Source organism: Thermobia domestica, chromosome 7 (assembly GCF_964235325.1).
Source record: "Thermobia domestica chromosome 7, izTheDome1.hap1.1, whole genome shotgun sequence".
NCBI classification, from domain to species: Eukaryota; Metazoa; Arthropoda; class Insecta; order Zygentoma; family Lepismatidae; genus Thermobia; species Thermobia domestica.
The window spans coordinates 29,787,887-29,810,870 of NC_137460.1; the positions used below are offsets into that span (position 1 = coordinate 29,787,887).

Genomic DNA, 22,984 nt, shown 5'->3' on the forward strand with positions numbered 1-22,984 from the left:
AGGGTAGTACCCCTGTACCCGTAGCAGATCTTTCCAATCCCTAAGTCTCCTGACAAGTAGATCTTAGTTCTCGTATTCAAGAAACCACTAATATAATAGCATTAAGAACACGCATAAACAAGTTATTAACACTTGATCAATAGTTTGATCTTAAATATTTGTATGTGTGCTGTTTTGGTCTACACTAGAAATTTAAGTAATAAAGAAAGTTAACCTTTATATGCTGCCTCAAATTTGCGAACGAACTCCTGACTGTTGATAAATTTCCCGCCGGGGCATTTCAGAAACTTTACTTTTAAATTCTGTCCACAATCATCCTTAGCTTTTAAGAAAATGTATTTGTTTTTTTCAAATGTTCGAACGGTAAAATATTTTCGTTTTCCATCTTTATAAAAACAACACTACCCAAAGTAAACTAGACTACCATTGCACTCGCAGTTCACTCACATAATGTATTGATCTGGAGCTGTCGAAATCTATAACAAAATCTCCTAGGTGCTTGCAAGCAGTACACGTGACTTCCCCGAGACTGTACTGATCTTCCAAAAGCAACAAGTGGCACTAGCATCTTATCTGTTTCTCTGGGTGTTGGTGACTGAGTATAGCTCACAGATGACGAGAAGAACCCTAGCAGAAGTAGTGTGACGTAGGTATGGACTTGCCCACTTTTCTCACGGGGGTTTCAAATGGCACCACGGAATAGCACACAGACAACTACCCGGAGTAGCAGACGACATCTAAGTATAGACCACACCTCAAAAACCGAAAATGGACTTGACCGTGTCGTTGACCTTTCCCCGCTATACCTGTTTTAGGGTTCCTCTTGTCATCTGTGAGCTGTATATATTACTGACATAGTTCATGTTCCATTGCTCCATTCTGAGAAGTTACAGGAAAGAAACATTTGTTTCCGAAAAATATACATATATTGTAGTTACTCATCCGAAATATAATGCATACTTAAAAATTCTAAAGGGACCGCGGTGGCTCAGTGGTAGAGCGTTCACTTCTGGTGCTTGGGGTCCCGGGTTCGGTCCCAGCGCCCGCCAAGTGAATTTTGTGGTGGACAAACATCGCGTGCGTGGGTTTTCTCGGGATTCTCCAGTTTCCTCCCACTTTCTTCATTCCAATATTTCATTCATTACTCATCATCACCGTCTCCTTTAGCCTAACCGGCGTAACGGTGGGACTTAAAACATTTCAAACATTTCATTTCATTTAAAACATTCTAACTCGTTAACGTTATAGATACTTTGGAAAATATGTAACGCGTTACTAAGAAACGTTACTTTAAAAGTAATGCGTTACTTTCGTTACGTCACTTCCCAAGACTGACTTTTAATCCATGCTGCTCTTCCACTACGCATTATTTCACACATTACTTGCATGGTCTGAAAAGCCAGAAACGTCCTCTACAATAATATACTGTATGTATAGTTAGTTAGTGAGACATTTGATATACGAGATATAACAAAAGTTTAACATAAAAATTAAAAAGTTTTTCGTTGGAAAATGGATGGTTTCAGATTATATTTTTTTCTCTCAACAACTGTCATACTTAAGATTTCTTATGTATATGCAATATATACAGTGATGTATTTACGATTTTGTTTCGGGGGGGGGGGAAGGGCCTGTAAATGTGAAAATTCTGCAAGATATTTCATATACTGTACTATAGTAAGTAATACTTCGGAGAGGGCTAAAGTCCGGAAGCCACCCCCTAAACACGCCACTGAATATATATAACAATGAATTTACTGTAAAATTATATTTTTTAGACTTTGAAATCATAGATTCGAAAGAAAAAAAAACAAGTGTGTTTCACAATAGTCAAACTATTTAACGTGTTTCACAATTACCCCACTAGACCCTATTCTATTTTACTTACTAGTTGTTATCTCGAAACCCACGGCTCTTCTCTAAATTTGCTTATATGCTAGAGATATCCTTTGGGATCAGGTACAACAGAACACTTTGCAACATATTAGCCTGACTGAACCTTTCGGAGAGTGATTGATGAACTGAGATGTTGTGCAGGTATAATACTGATTCATTTTCAGTTTGACCATCAACCACCCCAAAATCCATACTATATTAATGAAAAATTGTAAATATACTTATGGTCTTTGTTTTATTTTGAAATGATAAAATTGAAACAACATTATTTATAAGTTGAAACCAAACCATCCCAAGAGTTATAAATGTACAAATTTCCTCCACAGTTTAACACCTGATAGTGTAGATAGCGACATCTTCTAGTGTGATTGTTTATCATTAGGATTAGTCAGTGCATTTTTAAGAAATCGCTACTGGGTATCCAGGCACAAAAGGGCCCTTGACACACATGGCAGAATTTTTAAATTGCCTTTTTGTATAATGTACACTTTTGAAATAATGACATACAAAATGACGCATTTGTCACAAAACCAAAGTATATTGAAGTAATTTTAAATTTACAGTAATTCAAGTAATTTATTATTCAAGTACTCTTCCAGTAATTTAAAGACTTATGAAGTGCACTGGGTATCCCAAACTGCTGGGCCCGGGTATCCTTTTGGATACAAAAAGGTAGCTTAAAAAATGCCCTGGGATTAGTGTGACGTACAAAGGGAAACGTTTGCCATTTACTATTAGGATTTCATTTTCTCTATCGCTACGTAAAATTAAAGGGCCTTATGCAGAGTCGTTTTGACGAGTGATTAGTGCCATACTAAAGAATTCGACTTACATATGTTTCCTGCAGTAGTCAGGCCTTTAGTATGACACACTAATCATACGTCAAAAAGACTCTGCATACGGCGGAAAGCGTTTTCCGTTCACTTGCATTATGTTATCGTACGTTATCATTATAAGGGTAAAATCAATAACATTTATATACCGTATGTATCCTATTCTATTGTATAGCAATAATTAATACATATCCCTTGTATCCTAAGATTCAAATGTGTACAATATTTTCTTCTACTGAAATATTACGTATATTTATTGTCCATTACAACATGTGTTTGTTCTAAGACCGATGATTCTTAAGCAAATGTTTACGTATATTTGCTTTACAGGAGAATGACGCACTACAATCTGAACAGTGATAGGGTCGATAACCCGTATGTATTCGTAAATGAAAAGCAAGAGTTGATTTTATTCTAAAATCTTTCTGGCAGTAGTGACACTTAAACGGTTCGAAGTTTATATGAGATCTTTCATGGAAAACCAATGATGTTCTTCCTTTAAATAATTTATCACAATATTGACATTTATATGGTTTGTAATTTGTGTGAAGTCGTGTGTGATCTACGAGGTATTCCCTGATAGAAAATTTCTTATCGCAATCACTACACTGAAACGGTAATTCTCCTGTATGAACACGTGTGTGTCTTCGAAGATGATGTTTCTCAGTAAAACGTTTATTACAGTATTGACACTTGTAAGGCTTTAATATGCTATCATCTTCTGAATGTATTCTTTCATGTCGTTTTTTATGTCCTTGTTGCGAAAATAATTTTCCACATATGCGACAAGAAAAAGGTTTTTCACCAGTGTGAATAAGTATATGTCTTGCAAGATGTCTTTTTACACTGAAAGGTCTCTGACAAAGTGAACAAATATGTGGTCGGTCACTACTATGTTGCGTTTCGTGTATTGAACGATGCTGTTCTCGGTAAAAAACTCTCTCACAATATCGGCAAGGAAAACCTTTGTTGGTGTGTAATCTCATATGTATTACCAGTGAACATTTGTGCCGAAATATTTTCTCACAATAATTACAAACATATTCATTATTACCAAAGTGATTATTTTCATGTTTTCGAACACCATTCTCGCTAACAAAACTCTTTCCACAATACTGACAACAGTACTGCATAAATGAAGTACTTTCAGTGTGGGAACAGATGGTGATGTCATCATTTCTTTGCCGTGAGGTTTCTGAACAATGAAAAGTATCAACATTTTCTTGAGTCAAGAGAATTTCCTTTGTATCATTGTTAGAAGACATTTTTACTTTTTTAGAATCTTGAAATATACGAATACTTCTAAGGTTTGCTTTCGAGTTTGTTTGTGATGCTTTTTCCGACACAAAATTAGTTCTTGTTCTTGTCTTCTTTATATCTATTTTCCCTTCATTTGATTCTGATTCAAAGGTTTTACATATTTTCTGCACTATTCTTTCCCCTTTCTGTTTGTTAAAATTCAAATTGGAAGAACGACTGGTATGTATTTGTTGTTCATCGCTTGTTCCTTTTATTCTACTTGCCAAATTGCTCCTGCAAGACAATTCACATATTAATTGAAAACATTATTTTTTTCTTTTAGTAAACATAAACTATAATCACAGTAGTTTACACTATTTTGAAATTCTAAAAGAAAAGAAAAGAAAAATAATTTCAGAAAAAGTAAACTAACCAATCGTAGGATTTGTTATTATATAAATCGAATTACAGCATTTTTGGTTTTTGTAACGTTATTTTCGTAAGCAAAAGTAGTTTCGCTATTTTAAGCTTATATCTAAATTTTGAAGGATATAAAATGTGTATCAAAACGTACTTTACCACCCTTTTTAAAAGCCTGTGGATTGAATTGAATGTCATAGAATTTCATTGAATGCGAGATAAGAGATACACATTAGTCCCAGGGAAACATTTTTGGGAATACGTCACGTGAACGTTACCATTTTGTTTCTTCATTCTTGGATTCATTTTTAATGAGCGATAGCTGAGTAGTGTGATACGTAACCATTAACTAGATTTTTTTAGGATGTCATATATGAAACAGATATCATGTCACTTAATTAGGTGAAAAATTATTAACAACTGAAAATTATGTTTACCTGTTTCTTGCAGGTGTGGAGCCTTACCGCCTGAGGAACATATCCAAAGATAATCAAACTGTGTGGCAGAAGGAGTGCTCGTTCAGTGTCTGCCAATTTCAGCCAGTGTCATCCACAATGTGATTCTGTGTTGTCACAGTCACGGTTACTAACCACATTTGAGGAAACGGGCACAGCTGTGGACATACCTCATAACAGACGACCGCAGACGAAGAAACAGCTACTTCAGTGTTGGCCACTTTTTCGATATCAGCCCAGCGAAACACACGCCGTTTATCAATGCAATGTGGGGTGAGTCATAGTTCAGTATTCAGGGTGCTACGCATATATAAGCGGTATACGTAAAAATGCAAATGCAGTAGCATCTCTCTAAAACGATCTTGATCGCCGAGTGCACTTTTCTGAATGGGCTATCGAGCAATTACGACTAAAATCTAATTTCGCTATACACACACTTCATTCCAATGAAGCTCACTTTTACATATCTAAAGGAAAATTATGGCCTATAATCCAGTAAACATTCTCATATACTGGTAGAATTCAACGATCGATCTTGAGGCGTGTGATAAAATTTTATGTAAATGGACATGGATCAGGTTGATCTCGTATCGATCTGTCTTTGGGTTGGGGTCTCTGTCGCACAGCCATTCTGCTAAGATTTTTCCTTTTTCTTTCTTTCTTTCTTTTTTTTCTTTTTCTTCCCTGGCTTATGTGCACGGTGGTGTTTTCGTCCTTTTTGTTATAGAATCAAACGCTGGGCCACTGAATCCTTATACACACGCTGATCACGTTCTTCATTGAAGTCAAACTAATGAAATGAAATGAAAGCTTTGAGTTTTACGTCCCACGGTTATGCCGGTTAGGCTAAAGGAGACGGTGATGATGAGTAATGAATGAAATGGTGGAATGAAGAAAGTGGGAGGAAACGGGAGAACCCCGAGAAAACCCACGCACACGGTGTTTGTCCACCACATAGTTCACTTGGCGGGCGCTGGGATCGAACCCGGGACCCCAAGCACCAGAGGTGAACGCTCTACCACTGAGCCACCGCGGACCAAAGTCAAACTAATGTCACAACCCTTGCTTTTACACTGCTTCCTGATCATTGAAACATTAACTTTTACTTCGTAAAGATTTACAACATAACCATCTCAAAGACTACTGTTTGCTGGCATTTTCAGCCCATCGAGATAATACAAACACATGGAAAGGTTATACAACGCACTCCTCCATAAAGTGGAGCAGCTTCTATGGAATTTTCGACCCAACGAGAAAACATAAACATTCTCTCACAGTTCACACACCACACTCATAAGCATACATGACGGAGGTCGAGTGGATTCATCCTGGGAAAGGAACTCTGTTTGGTCGGACATACACGGAAGATCCTTCTGTAGTGTTTCGAAACAATAGTTATTTTTCAAGGTACTGTTTTGTTTATTGCCACGGAGGACGAAAAATTGTTCTGGTATGTAATTTTCCTGTCCCCAGTTTCAGTTCTTTAATATTGACCGATACGCTTTTTCTTTTATTTATTAGTACCTAATCTACAGTACTCCCTTCCAGCGGTGGCCGCTGAAGGGGAGCCAATGTGCCGTGGCACTACCAGAAATAATACAAAAAATAATATAAATAATATTTGTATCTTACTAAATAACAAACTTTTTAATTTTATGCACAATACTTTACTTGCAACGTCATCATTGCTCACGAGAAGCTGGTTTGAGTGGGAGTTCTTAAGTTGACATAACCAAAGCAACAGGACATGACGTCACTTAATGTCGTCACTGCCCTAGAGCACTTCATGCGCAGTGTATCCATAAGCAAGGCAGCTCTGTTGACAGCATTACGGCTGAGGTAATTTGCCAAGGTGGATTACAATTTAAGGCATACCTGGAATTTGTTCTTGTACTGGCGGACAATAAAAAAGTCATTATATTGTTACAGCCGTTGTGTGAGTTTTACATTCAGCAAACGAACAAGATTATACACAAACAATGCACTGAATATTGAGTAAATAATTGCGGCTTGTCCCATCAAAGGCGGAAAGAACGCCGGGATTTTTTAAAAAATCTCATTTCGTGCTGCGCACTGATATGTGTATCAAGATTGAAATTTCAGGTTTCCTCAGTTATGTTCTAATTTATAAGTGTACTGACATTCATGATATATCAATTTCTTTTAGCACCAAATGAACTCTTGTAGGTTCAGTAAATGTTTCGGAGTGGCAGAAACGGTACTAAGAATACGTGGACATTTTTAAAATTACAATTTACAGGTAAAGGTGTTAATTCAGAACAAAAGATAAATGTTTAAGGAATTTATTTATGAAGGCGCAGAACATGTAAGTCATCTGTAAACATAGATACAGAAATAAGATGTTGCTTTAATTTCTATGAAACTCCATAAGGGCGTTATTCCAGGGTTGCAAACTAATGTACAAGGGACTTGAAATATGACTATTTAGCTGCCCTGAACCTACCCTAACCTGACAGTCTATTTGTATCATATGGAAAGTACGTATAGATGGAACAGTTGTACGGAAAGTATTATAAAACATGCGTTTTCAGTTACACGTCTGCTACTACACGAATTACGCATGTTACCTAACTTTTTAAGTACGCTACCTACGATTTTTTTCTCAGTATGTGCACTGAGAAAAATCCATTATCCGGACAGCGGTATATTGTACAAATACAAGGATTCGTTATGTTTACTAAGGAAATCTGTACGGAGCGTACTTTATCCATATGCTACACAGGTACTGCCTTTTACCCGCTTAGATATTACATCATGTCGCTGCAGGATGTCTGACTTCTAACAATCTTCTGTATTTTACATACATATACGTATGTTAAATACTTCAGCTATATGTTATATACGTCCATCTGTGTGTGAGATCCAGGCCGCCTATAGACACCTCTTTCTTTCGCCATGGCTGACGTCATTGAACTACCGTCTTTTGCTTGCGAAACGAGGTTGTTTACAAACGAAAAAGAAGAGAGGAAGGAAAAATGCTTGGGTAAGTACACTAGTTAACTATTACTTTAGTTAAATATTCCATCTATATATATAAAAGAGAACGTACAATTTTTTGTCCGCTCATCACGCTAATACGGCTGAACCAATTTCTTTCATTTTTGGGGGGTTATTAGGATTTGGACCCTAGATGGTTTTTATCATATCACTTTAATTTTTAATTACCAGTGTCTTGAGATAATTGACCATTCAGGTGTCCACAAATCCTTTGTTATTAGTTCATCATAGGTAAAAATAAACGTATTTATATGCAACCCGCATGACCGTGTCACTCGGCGGGTTAACATAAATGACAGGCGATATACAGCGGAAAATAGCTTGAATCTTCTGTTTAAAATTTTTTAATTGATTTGCTTATTTTTACAGACACTTTTACAATATGCCAGCACCGGGATGACCGCAGCGAAGCGGGGCGGGTTAACATAAATGACAGGCGATATAATGTTAAGATTTACTGCAATCTTCTATGGTTTTTATCATATCACTTGAAAGCGAAAAAGTAAAAATTATCTAAGTAACAAAGTTTATTGCGTTCCGGGGTGACCGCAGCGAAGCGGGGTGAACGCTGCTAGTTAATTATATATTCTTTTAGTGTAACTTGCTTTAATATAGTACTAAGTAAGTAATGTAGTTTACGAATACAATTCTTACTATTGTAAAACTCGTTAATGATTGAGGACAATGGAATGGGTGAATCTGAATTTTGAGAAATCTTTGAATATTAATGTTTTGAAACATTTTACATTTCAAGGTAGCAAAATGAATGTTATGTGTTTATTCATTCCGTTTTATATGTGACGATTTATTACTTGGTGCAGATTTACTACAGGGCTGCTTAACATAATTGCTAATAAACCGTTTTCAGCGCGAAAATTCCCTTGTGTAGTGAAGATTTAGGATTTAGATTTCTGGGCTTTCGGCATCAATGGCCTTGTTAGCCCGTCGCATATGAGGGATGACTTCCCTCGGTGATCACACTATCCGGGGAAAGGAAGGGAAGAATGGATTGGGGAAAAATGGGGCCGCGGTGGCTCAGTGGTAGAGCGTTCACCTCTGGTGCTTGGGGTCCCGGGTTCGATCCCAGCTCCCGCCAAGTGAACTTTGTGGTGGACAAACACCGTGTGCGTGGGTTTTCTCGGGGTTCTCCCGTTTCCTCCCACTTTCTTCATTCCACCATTTCATACATTACTCATCATCACCGTCTCCTTTAGCCTAACCGGCATAACCGTGGGACGTAAAACTCAAAGATTTCATTTTCATTTTTGGATTTCGGAAGGGAGAAAACGGCTTGGGACCTATATGTTAGGTACCACTCCGGCATTTGCCTGCTGTGAATGAGGAAAAGCCAAGGAAACCTCATTCAGGATGGCTGGACTTAAAATCTTTTGATACTTTTTCGACCGAGTTCCCCCACCGGGATCGAACCCGGGACCGTTCGCACCGAAGGCGAGAGCGTTAGCGAATACGCTACGCGGGGCCACTAGTGTAGTTTAGAAAACTCATTTTTACTAGGATATTTGCAAGATTTTTTTTTTCTTTTAGTTTAACGCCCCATGATTGTACATCAATGTAAGAGAGAAGGTGACGATGAGATACATGATAATGGTGGAATCAAGAAAATGTAAGGAAACTGGAAAGTCTTAAGAATAACCACAACTACAGTGTTCACCAAAAGCCTATTTGTCGGGAGCAGGAATCGAACCAGGGACCTACCGCGTCAGAGGTAAGCGCTCTCAGAGCTTTCTTTTGTTTAAAGAACTTGTTTACAATGATATATATATATATATATATATATATATATATATATATATATATATATATATATATATATATATATATATATATAACGAAGATATTGACATATTTTACAGCCTCACTGAAATTTAAAAAAAAAAGTAGTCAGGGAGAGCTTACTTGTCAGGTTTTTATTTTTTAATTTAATTTATTTTTATTTATTTATTTTTGCTTTGTTATGTTCCCTAGTTAATTAATGTTTGGGTTACTAAAAATTAAAACCTTTTTAGTATTATTGTTATGTCATCACTTTGGAACCAAAACGTTAGATTTTTTTCTTGTGTTTTCATATAGGAAGTTGGTGAGTTTGTGCCTTAGCACTGGTTTGGTTTCTAGAACGTAATTGAAGGTCATGTTGAGTTGAGTCTTGGTGGGTTTGAGTTCGTGAAGTGTCAGGCACTGCTTGTGCCCCTGTCTTCTGTTTGTGATGTTTCCTGGCTTTGGGCTGTGACGTATTTATGTTGAGGAGTACCAACGAAGGCCGCGTGATATACAGGTACTACAACACAGCTTCAACAGTTAACGAGTGCCATGTCTTTGAATTTCAGCTTTCGTTACGGCGTGATAATGCAGTATAGTGCTAGATTGAAATTCTATGGGTGGTAAAAACGGTATGGTAAGAAATACAACGTAATTGTTATTAGTTTAATTAGTGTTTCTTCATAGTATTGTTTCACTATTTCTAGAAGGAATTAAGTATTAACGAAGTAATGAATAAGCAAAAGCACACACTGATTGACGTTTACTATTTCTCATACTCCATTGAGAATGTTTTGATCCTCAGTTGCGCAAACATCCAGTGTGCGTTTATTTTCTTTCTTTTTTGGGGGGTTTACACTGCCTCACAAATGAGCTCTTTCGTGGCTAAGTGGTTAATGAACACGCCTTTGGCGTGGGACACCCGGGTTCGATTCCCGGCCGGGGGCCGCGGTGGCTCAGTGGTAGAGCGTTCACCTCTGGTGCTTGGGGTCCCGGATTCGATCCTAGCCCCGCCAAGTGAACCTTGTGGTGGACAAACACCGTGTGCGTGGGTTTTCTCGGGGTTCTCCCATTTCCTCCCACTTACTTCATTCCACCATTTAATTCATTGCTCATCATCAGCGTCTCCCTTAGCCTAACTGGCATAACTGTGGGACGTAAAACTCAAAGGTTTCATTTCATTTGTTCTTAATCTCTTGCACCGACCGACCGATCTCGATCAAATTTCCAACGTAGATGCGCTTCTGGCCTGGGAGTGTTTTTAGCTATTTACTTTGACAGTAGAACTTAGGGGAGGGGGAGGAGGGGGACAGAAAAAATAAATGACTTAATTTACTTTGAAGTGTAAAAGTGCGAGCGTTTTCTTCTCTCTCTCTCTCTCTCTCTCTCTCTCTCTCTCTCTCTCTCTCTCTGTCTCTCTCTCTCTCTCTTCACTCCTCCAGTCTCCTCTCACTTTTAGGGCCGCGGTGGCTCAGTGGTAGAGCGTTCACCTCTGGTGCTTGGGGTCACGGATTCGATCCTAGCCCCGCCAAGTGAACCTTGTGGTGGACAAACACCGTGTGCGTGGGTTTTCTCGGGGTTCTCCCATTTCCTCCCACTTACTTCATTCCACCATTTCATTCATTTCTCATAATCACCGTCTCCTTTAGCCTAACCGGCATAACCGTGGGACGTAAAACTCAAAGATTTCATTTCATTTTTTCCTCTCACTTTGATTTCATGATTTCGCACTCTGATGAAAAGTATTAAATACCGCCAGGAAAAGTACTAATATATAACCTCTCTTTTAGGCGCCCCTCCAACCACGCGCCCGGGACACGTGCTTTGCTTGCTTGCCCATAGCTGCGGCTCTGTGAGCTACATAAGTAACATACAATGCTTACGTAATACTTTGGGTCATAAGTACTATTAAGAAAGGAAGAATTGCATTTTTTTAACTTTGGGAAAGGAGCTACTATGGGATTAAAGTTAAGGTAGGAAAGGCAACACATTCCAGTCTATGCTTTCACCCAGCAGACATATTGTTTGGAACCAAAAAAATGTGACTTTTGGAATCTTGTACTTAGGTTCACAGCGGAAGCGACGAAATAACTTGAATCATCCATTGTAGCTCTCCCCGCAACCAGTTTCTAAAATGTTGGCAATAAGTTTGCGAAACGAGAGGTGACGACTCCAATTTTGGGTGAAAAGTCGCTATAAGAAATAATCGAGAAATTCATTGTCTATAAGCATTGTAAAAGTTGTAGATGTAAACTAAACAATATGTTCTACTCACTGGCGCAAATCCCGGGGGGGGGGATGACGGATACATGTCCCCTCCAATCTTGGAACTGAGGGGGACTTCTCCCAAATAATCCGATTTGAAATGTGTTTTTTGGGAGAAATTTGATGATTTTTGTCCGATTGCTACAAAGGAACGTGAGATGTCCCCCAGAATAAGCCTCAAATCTGCAGCCTCCTAACGCTAAAGACAACTCTGATCCTCCACAACATTGTTTTTCAACTTCATAATTATTTTGGACATCGCCAAAAAAAGTATGGTAACGGTCTTACCCTCCCCCCCCCCCAATGTTGAAGACAGATTTGCGCCGCTGGTTCTATTCACATCTTTGTAAACAGGGCGCAACCAATCCTTTAATTCAGGGATCATTTCAGGTTGTTTCGGGTACTTTTGTTCATGTTGTGGTCAAAATAGTTCCGAAATAATTAACACTACAGTACTTACGTTAAGCAATTTTTTGTAAAAGAAAAAGTGCAGAATAATTAAAAGACCCCAGAGGACAAATATAACAAACACCTTCTTCGCCTTTTTTCACGCATCTATAGCTAATCTTGTTGCTATCGGTAATGATGTATTACGTGTGTCTCTCAACGGAAACTCTGCGAACTAAAGGACATCAAGTTTGTAGTTATTCTTCGTTAGAGGGCAAGGATAACATAACAATGCAGGATTGTGGAGTAGTGAGTACGCTGTATTTCCAAACTCTTCATCACTTGCGCTGATTAAAACAAACAAACAGAAAAAAAGAACGTAAAAACTGTTTTGAACTAATAATGCTTCTCTACAGATGAACATTTTGTTTGCAGCAAAAAGTCGCTAAATGTGTAAGTAGGTAAATCGTTATTTAAAAATCACCCAAAAAAGTCTCCAATCGGAATTTTTTTTTGTCGTTATCGTAGGGCGACCATACGTCCCGTTTTGACCGGGACAGTCCCGTTTTAGGGGCGTGTCGCGGCCGTCCCGTCAGTAGATGGAAAAAAGTAGTATTCGTCCCGTTTTATGTAAATGAAAGAAGTAAATAACAAACCCAGTACCTTTACTCCTTTTAAAAGTATTAATAATAACAAAGCGGCAAAAATTGAACTGAAAATCCCTATATTAAAAATACTCTATAGTTCGCAGTACTGCTCGAAAGGCAGCAGAGGTTTTAGCAGTTGGTTGTGTGTTAAACAAACTTCAACGTGTCTTTCCTTTTTCATAAGTACCCGCTCTGTAACGAAGAGAGAGAGGGGGAACTCTGATATCAAGGCACTGATAAGAACAAAGGTAGATCTAAAAGTCTAGTGTTGCAAGAACCTGTCCCGTTTTTAACTGAAAATTTTATGGTCACCCTGCGCTATCGTTGAGGTCGAATTCCCCTTATTTAGCGACTTTACCCAAAATTGGCAACATTGACCCCCACCGAACAACACCCCGTCATCTTGAGCCTAGCCAGCATAATAGTGGGACGTAAAACTTAAAGATTTCATTTCGAACAACACTCCCAGAAACCTACTGTTATACTATTCTCAAACCACCCTTTCGTACAGTTCTCCCTATTCGAAAAAAAAAAAATTGTAAATAGCAGTGTTCATACATAAATATGGAACTCAATTTCCCTGAATTTTGCAGGTCTTCCAGGTATTAATTTTGCAATTTCCAGGTCTAGTGGAAGAAACTAATAGTACGAGAACACATAAATTTTAAGAATACTATATTTATATATTTGAGAATGGCCACCCTTCTCCCCAATGAACGATTGCAATTAAATATTGAGTCACAAGAAAATAAATAATTAAAATAAATAAAATTTAAGTTGAAAAATATTAAGTTGAGAAGCCTACTAAGGGAATTATATAATACTTTTGTTCCATACTTGAATACATTCAAAATATACAAAAAAATATTGGCTTGGGGAAGAAAAAAGGGCCCGCGAGATTTTAACTGATTCTTGTAGTACTCGACGACAGAAATAGATTACTGAAAGAATTTTCAAAATCGGCACAGGCAAACATGAAGAAAATCGCATTTTCAGGTACCGGTTCAAAATGAGAAGAAAAAAGGACCGCGAGATTTTAACTGATTCTTGTAGTACTCGACGAGAGAAATCGATTAGTGAAGGAATGTTCAAAATCGGCGCAGGCAAGCATGAAAAAAAAATCCCACTTTCATGTACCGGTTCAAAATGGGGAAGAAAAAAGGGCCCGCGAGATTTTAACTGATTCTTGTAATACTCGACGACAGAAATAGATTACTGAAAGAATTTTCAAAATCGGCACAGGCAAACATGAAGAAAATCGCATTTTCAGGTACCGGTTCAAAATGGGAAGAAAAAAGGGCCCGCGAGATTTTAACTGATTCTTGTAGTACTCGTCAAGAGAAATCCACTAGTGAAGGAATTTTCAAAATCGGCGCAGGCAAGCATGAAGAAAATTGCATTTTCATGTACCGGTTCAAAATGGGAAGAAAAAAGGACCGCGAGATTTTAACTGATTCTTGTAGTACTCGACGAGAGAAATCGATTAGTGAAGGAATGTTCAAAATCGGCGCAGGCAAGCATGAAGAAAATCGCATTTTCATGTACCGGTTCAAAATGGGGAAGAAAAAAGGGCCCACGAGATTTTAACTGATTCTTGTAGTACTCGAAGACAGAAATAGATTACTGAAAGAATTTTCAAAATCGGCACAGGCAAACATGAAGAAAATCGCATTTTCAGGTACCGGTTCAAAATGGGAAGAAAAAAGGACCGCGAGATTTTAACTGATTCTTGTAGTACTCGTCGAGAGAAATCGACTAGTGAAGGAATTTTCAAAATCGGCGCAGGCAAGCATGAAAAAAAATCGCACTTTCATGTACCGGTTCAAAATGGGGAAGAATAAAGGGCCCGCGAGATTTTAACTGGTTCTTGTAGTACTCAACGGGAGAAATCGATTAGTGAAGGAATTTTCAAAATCGGCGCAGGCAAACATGGAGTAAATGGCATTTTCATGTACCGGTTCAAAATGGGGAAGGAACAAGGTCCCGCGAGTTTGAACCGCTACGATGTATGTTTACGAATGTGCCCGTCTTCTCAAATTTAGTTAATTACTGTGACACTGAAACATGTGACACAGAGTCACATTGTGGATGACTCTGCAATCGGCAACCACTGCACATATACTCCTCCCGCCCCACAGTTTGATTATTTCGATCCATTCCTCACGTGCTAACGGCATGGTTCAACATCTGCAAGAAAGAGGTAAATGTAACGTTCAATTGGCAATAGCTTTTCACCAAATTAAGCTGCATGAAATCTGATTGCATATTTGACATACTGAGAAAATTCTAGCCCGTGGCCATATGTATCACATATCCCACCAGTTCATAAAAATTTTGAACACAAAATTACGGTCGTCCGTGTGACGTACTCCCAAAAGGCCTAATGTGTATCACCCACCTCACATTCAATGAAACCACATCCGTGTAGAATTAAGAAAGGAACCTCTTATGATGTATACAGGATGTCTCAAACGTTCCCTGACATAGGGTAACTCTGTTATTATCAGAGTTACGACAAAATGTAAGAGGAAAAACATCTCGAAATATGACGTTTTCAATCTAAAGTGAACACTTTTTTAAAAAATCGGACAAGATGAATGTGCTGTATACTCTTTATGCACCCAATTTTAAATAAAAATGCAACGTTGTCATTCACCTGGACCCACGACATAAGTGAATGAAGTTACTGTTTGAAACGGGGGCTGGCCATCGACATGTTAGCGTAAAAGACAGTAACTTCACTCACTTCTGTTGTGGGTCCAGGTAAATGGCAACGTTGCATTTTCATTTCACATTGGGCGCATAGAGAGTGTACAGCGCAAACGGGTCATCCGATTTTAAAAATTCCTTCACTTTAGATTGAAAACATCATAATTGGATATGCTTTTCCCTCCTACATTCTGTTGTAACTCTGATAATAACAGAGTTACCCTATGTCAGGGGACTTTTGAGACACCCTGTATACCTTATTTAATGTATGTTTGATGTCACTATAACTGTAGTATAATTTAGTTTGTTTAAATTTACAATTTAATACAAGTAGATTCGGATTTACATGCGTAGGATTTTGTATGCATCTAACTAATGAATTCTTTTATTTTTATGCTTAACTTAGTGACTTGGCTTTGGACTGCAACTGATTATTGTAACCCATTATTGCTTGAGAAGAAACAAGATATCCGAATCTTCATTTGGAGAAATCAAAGGTCTATTGGAAAGCTGGGGATTACAATCATTAATTTCTACATTTCAAGGTGCGTAGTAAATTATATATTGTGTTTATTGTTAAATTACTATTATTGGGTTTAGAATCAATGAAGCACTTCATGATATTTTATGGGGATCAAGATGGGTGCCGGATAGATAAGTATTTGAGCGTCAGGCTCTTATTTCTTTTCAATTTAATATTTAATCAATGATTATTTTTCTCCCTCATTATTCCACCAAATCGTATTCCAAGATCATATATCCATTTTTGTTCGATATATCCATATTTTTGATCTCTTTCATATTTCTATATTTTCGATTTTTGATATTGTTTATATTTCGATATTGCTGTATTTTTCGATATTTCGAACAAGTTTCGATAGTTTGTCGACATCGATTATCTATATCTAAATTCGGATATCCCAAAGCCCTATCGAGCACCCTCCGAAATGAAGTTTTTGGCTATGGACCTGATTAGGGATGCGCACGAGACAAGACGAGACAATTTTTGTTACGAAATTCGAGACAAGATAGAGCTTTTCCAATAGAAACGGATCCAGTTTTCGAGACGAGACAACTTTCGCGGCACCTTTTCGAGAGGAGACAACCTCAAATCTTTTCTCTTGCGCATCCCTAGACTTGATCATGAGTTATAAAAAAAAAAAAAATATTAATGAGAAATAACATGTAAATACAATATAGGTAGCTAAAACATTTTTGTTTTCATTCTTCAGTAATGCATTGTTATTAATCTCAGGGGGGGGGGTGGCTCAGTGGTAGAGCGTTCACCTCCGGTGCTTGGGGTCCCTGGTTCGATCCCAACTCGCGCCGTGTGGACTTTGTGGTGGACAAACACCTTGCTCGTGGGTTTTCTCGGGGTTCTCCCGTTTCCTCCCACTTTGTTCATTCCACCATTTCACTCATTTCTCATTATCACCGTCTCCTTATCCTAACCGGCATAACGGTGGGACGTTAAACTTAAAGATTTCATTTTTTATTAATCTCAGCATTTTATAGTGTATTCTTAAGCTTAAGGTGATGTATAATTACATTTTGAATTCAGTTAACTTATTTTGTTTCTCAGATTGTTTTTAAAATGTATGTACAATTGTTTATGTTCATTCTCGAGAGTTTAAAGTGACGTATAGTTATTAAACATAGTATTTAATATTGTACTCTTAACGTGGAAGTGATATACAGTTAACTTTTGAATTCAGTTAACATTTTTCTTTCTGAAATTGCTTTAAAAAGTATGTAAAAACGTTTTTATTTTCTTTCTTGAGTGCTAAAAGTGATGCAAAGTTATTAAGCTTACTACTTTATATTGTATTCTCAACCCTAAACTGATACACAGTGCGTTTTTGAATAAATTGTCAAGTTATTTGAGTGATGAACACTGGTAGAAAATCCTGACTACTACTGGAACATTTTGATTTTAAGGTGACGACTACTGGTGCAAGGATTTTAAAATATTGTTTTTCCTTCAAGGGCTACTCCTTTTTGAATTCTGACTACATGGTCACTATAGGAAGGATCAGTGAGTCTTTCCAACTATGGTACAGCTCCGACAGATTCACGATGCTCAGAGAAGAGACAAAATAGTATGTTTTCAAACTTAAAGTGAGAACCACTGGCGTTTTTACCTTGCTATGCAAAAGTAAGTGAGTACTCCAATGGGGTTCCAATGCGGTACCTAATTTCTGCATTTTAGATATATGGAAATACATGTCTCTAAAATGTAAAGAACTGATTTTTTTAGGGGGGGGGAATAAACTATAGGTATGTGGGGCTTGCATACTTGACGCTACAATTCGGAAATTGAATTAAAATATGACTAACGGCTATCAAGATGTTGTCAAATAAAGGGAGGACCAACACAGTTAAGGGGTTTTCGTGTTAGATGCTAAAATTTCCGAAATCGGTCATGGAAAGTTAATAAACACCAGTAGCAATTTCATCTTAAAGTAATTAGATATCTTCATGGGGTGTTAGAACATCATGGAGTCTACCAAAATTAAATTTTAAAAGCTTTTGAAAATATAATCTGACATTTGTAAACAGTATTTGAAATATGTATTTACCCAAAACTTCCAGCTAGTACATCTAACATCTGGAGAAACACTGTGAAATAAAAGCTTGAAATTTCGGAAACAATTATTGGTCGCAACAAAATTAAATAAGATGGTACTTCTATGGGTTAAATCAGTACCTCAGTACAATTTCGATCGAAAGATTAGTTCAGTCCTAGGTTTTCTTCAGGCAATTCCAAGGGTTCATCGAGCTGTGCAAAAGAATGAAAATTCGCTGTCAATATCTAAGATAGTAAATAAGATATAAGGAATTATATATTTTATGACGTGAAAATAGAGATCTTTATGGATTTGTACTTTTGGGTCTTTCCTATAAGAAAAAAATTCAGAAAACTACTGTATATACCTTAATAGACAATTCAGTGGGCGGGGACACAGTAGCTTAGTGGTAGGGTATTTAACTAATCTTTTTTTTTTTTTTGCAGAAACTATTGGAGTATTCACTTAACCCATAGAAATACGATCATACTTAACTCCCTATTTAATTTTAAAATTAAATAAAAGGAAATATTTCAGTGTAGCGACCCACGATTATGCATTTTAGTCTCAGGGAGATTATGATTAAAGCAAGTGAATGTTGTTGACAGAATTGATGGAATGCAAAGGTGGGAGGAGAGTACCCCGAGAAAACCCACGAATACGATGTCCACTACAAACTGACTTGGCCGTGGATCGAACCAAGAACCCAATACACCAGAGGTAAGCACTCTACCACTAAGCCACTGTGCCCCCGCCCATTTAATTGTCTATTAAGGTATATACGGTTGTTTTCTGAAATTTCTTCTTCTTACAGCAAATACTCAAAAGTACAAATCCATGTGGGTCTCTATTTTTACGACGTCATAAAATACATAATTCCTTATATCTCGCTTGCTATATTAGATATTGACAAAAAATGTTCACTTTATTTCAGAGCCCGATGAACGCTTGGAATTGTCCAAAGAAAATTTAGAGCTGAATTAATCTTTCGATCGAAATTGTACTGACGAGTCTGAGGTTCTCACTTAACCCATATAAGTACCATCTTATTTAACTTTTGTTAGGATCAATAATTGTTTTCTGAAATTTCAAGATCTAATACGCTTTTATTGTATGGTGTCTCTCTAGCTGCTAGATGTACTAGCTGGAACTTTTAGGTAAATACATATTTCTAATACTCTTTACAAATGTCAAAATATATTTTACAAAACTTTTAAAATTTAATCTTGGTAGACCCCATGATGTTCTTAAACTCCATGGAAATACCTAATTATTTTAAGATGAAATTGCTACTGATGCTTATTAACTTTACATGACCGGTTTCGGAAATTTTACCACCTAACACGAAAACCCCATAACTATATGGATCCTCCCTTTATTTGACAATATCTTGATAGTCATATTTTAATTAATTTTCTAAATTGTACTGTCTAATATGCAAGCTCCACGTACCTATGTTGTCGCTTTTTATTTCACCATATTTCGGTAACTGTTAGGCGTACCGACTTGCGGTTTCGGTAAACACACACCTCTAACGTTCTTTAAAACGTTATTAAGACATATTTTAGAATATTTAGAAATGAGAGTTCTGGGAATATCATGGTACCCGAAAACCCCCATCAGGGCGTGTGTGTAGTGTATTTAATTGAAACTACTTTTGAGGTTGTTGTAAGCCCTCGTAATTACGTTTCCGAAACTGCACCATCTAGTACGCAAACTCCACAGTTCTGTAGTGTCGCTCTTTATTTTCCCATATCTCGATATCCATAAGGCTTACCGAGTTGAGGTTTTCGGTAAACAGATGTCAGTTCCTTACATTTTAGAGACATATATTTTCATATATCTAAAAAATACAGACATTAGGTACCCCATGGTAGCCCGAACACCATTGAGGTACCCACTTACTTTTGAATGGTAATACATTTTGAGTTGTTGTTCAGCATCAATAAACACTTCATAGTTTTTCTACGTGCAACCCAAAAGTCCATACCTGACCGAACATATTTTGTCCATTTAATCTCAAAAATGTTAAGATACTTTGTATTGTTAAGTACAACCAAATTAAGCACACTGAATATAACATTTTAAATATTTTCTGATTTTTGTTGCAGGTATTTCGTGCATCAAACCAGAATTCTGCTTGAAAGACAGTCAAAAGAAGCAGTGTAGGTTGTGGCTAAAAGTACGCCCTTTCTGAAGACAGACTCAGTTGTACTTACATTATTTTGTACGAATATATAACCCTAATAAAGATACTGTACTACAAATTATTTCTTTCTTCCATAAATTATAATAAAATATTATCTCTGTTTAAAGAAAGTGATTGTTAATGTTAAGTCATTTTAATTATTTTTCTCTGTAATAAGAACATTATCCCTAGCAATATTTTTTATCTTTGTGCTATTGCGATTGGATGAAGTAAAATTCTATACGAAGCACTATTATTTCAGACATGCATTAATAACTAATGTATTGTTCTGTATGTAAGACAATGTGTATACTGAACATGTCTAGCGAAGGTGTTGTTTTAATACAGAATCTATAACTCAGCTTTTCAGTAGTCAACTTTATTGGGAATCCGAAGAACGAAGTTAAAAAAAAAAAAAAAAAAATGTTGGACTTACCAGCGTGTGTGTGTTCGAATTCTGGACTAATCCAAATTATCCAGAGAAATCATTATATATTTCTTTGTTGCTATTTCAGATGTATCCTTTATCCAAGTCGTATGAAACGGAGACTTCATACATCGCTATACTTTGTATGAACTATGTTCCGTATTTACTTAATCACTTTGTAACTTTCTCTAGTGTTGACAAGGCCGCAGGTGTCAATCGAATAGTTTAGTGTTTCACTCATGTCACCTTGTGACTAAGGTACGTCCTGTTGGTATATATATGGTACTGGGTTCAATTAGCGATAAAATACATTTTTAGCGTTAAACAAATGCAAAAATCTACACGAAATGAGATACCGTGATCTCTGACTTACGGATAACACCAAGCAACTAATGGTACTGAGTGTGATTGAGTTTACTAATTACTATTTGGCTAAAATCAGTGTTCCTTTATCTATAGTTCTTTTCGTGCTTTGAATTGCAAAGTTTGAAATAACCGTTTTAAATTATTGTGTATATATATCTTCCGAGTAATTCTGAGAATCATTGCTCTTTCTTTAAGCAATGTATGAGACTGTTAAATTGCTCTTTCCTTAAAATGTTGCACTAAGAAGGATGCATCCAGGAAAGTCCAAATTTGCAGAATGTCTATAGCAGGGAAGAATAAATATGTTTAGTCGATGGCTGCACAACGCCTCCGCTGTCACCACGTTGTCACACAGCGAATACAGCGAACGTTTAAGAGTATTCTGCACTTACTATTAGGTATCGGCCTGGGAACTTTGGCGCATCTACCCAGTCTCCTTCTTGGTGTTTCATTTTTAATGGCGAGTACTGAGTAGGAATAATATTGTAAGCGAATGCGTTTCCGGCTGACACCACACTTTTAATTATTGCGACATTTAAAAAAAAATACCTGTTAATTAAAATGTACAGAGAAGTTATTTCTGGAAAATTCTATTCAGGCCTCTTGTGGTAACAACTGCACTTTAGTAGAAGATACTATTAAGGAAAAGAATGAGGTAAAATAATCTTTATATCGTACAAGCAATGGATGATAACAGCTTAATAAATGATTGTACGTAAATCTTGTTTGAGTTTGAATATAGGATTGTATAAGGCTGTGCATTTTGCATTATTATTGAGGTGCTGCAACTAACTAACTGCAAACCATATGATAAATTCTTACAGTAATATATCACATATTGATTTACTCTGTATGGAAACGAAAATAGTTTAATATATGGTTAACCTCCTTTGTGCCAGGGGCGGATCCAGAGGGGGGCGATCGGGGCGATCGCCCCCCCCACAAGAGGAAACTTTCTTATTTTATATATAAATAATCCCATCCATAACAAGTTTGGAGCTCTTAAAAGTAGCAGTATTACCGCCGACCGCCCCCCCCCCCAGAAGTCCGTCCTGGATCCGCCCCTGCTTTGTGCCCATAATTTTAAAATTAACGTTTGTCACTTTTCAACACTTGACTTTGCAGTAGCTTTCCAACGAATTAGCAGGAAGCCCAAACTTATAGGACACCCTGCAGGTAAATACATTTCTTTGGACAGTTTCACTGCTCCAAACTAAGATTTGAAAAGTGTAGTATTGTTAATTTTATTATTATTGGCACAAAGGAGATCAACCATATTTTAAGCTATTTTTGTTTTCATACAGAGTAAAACAATATTTGACAACATTACAGTAAGAATGTATCATGCACTTTGCAGTATGTTGCAGCACTTTAATAATGGTGCACTATACGTACACTCTAGATCCTGCATATGTCCGATCCATACATTACAAGAAGGCAATACGTATTCGATACAGGTAAAATCTGTATATTTCATATGGACAACCTATTAGCTATATACATCCAATCTATACATTACATATGGCCAACCTGTACGCGACATACGTATAATCTATATGCTGCATGCAGACAGTCTGTAAGCTACATATATGCACTCTGTATGGTGCATACGGATATTCTGTATGCTGTATCTGGACAAGCTGTGTGCGACATAAGGAAAATTTGTATAATACATACGTACAATACGTATACTGTATCTAGTCGTACGTATGGGGCACAAGTACAATATAGATGCTGTCTCGGGGTTGAACGCAAGAAACATACGTACAGAACGTATATTGCATACTTCTT

The 22,984-nt window shown here is 37.1% G+C and overlaps 1 protein-coding gene and 1 long non-coding RNA gene across 7 annotated transcripts in view; one reads left to right on the plus strand and one right to left on the minus strand.

Annotated features, from left to right (window-relative positions):
• LOC145689963 (uncharacterized) overlaps positions 1 to 22,984 on the minus strand; it is a 149,260-nt gene that overhangs the window by 36,463 nt on the left and 89,813 nt on the right. For 2 of the 6 annotated variants that reach the window (XM_081764352.1, XM_081764351.1), the window contains one exon: positions 2,208 to 4,262. The exons of the other annotated variants lie outside the window; for them this stretch is intronic. In XM_081764352.1, coding sequence (XP_081620478.1) covers positions 3,011 to 4,262 — 1,252 coding nt within the window. In that variant the 3' untranslated portion in view covers positions 2,208 to 3,010. Of the gene's footprint in view, positions 1 to 2,207; positions 4,263 to 22,984 lie in introns of those variants that run through there. 6 annotated transcript variants of the gene reach the window in all.
• On the plus strand, positions 9,948 to 20,470 carry LOC145689966 (uncharacterized). The gene is made up of 3 exons (XR_014132131.1): positions 9,948 to 10,154; positions 16,052 to 16,190; positions 20,324 to 20,470. It is a non-coding gene; the product is annotated as an uncharacterized LOC145689966 (long non-coding RNA).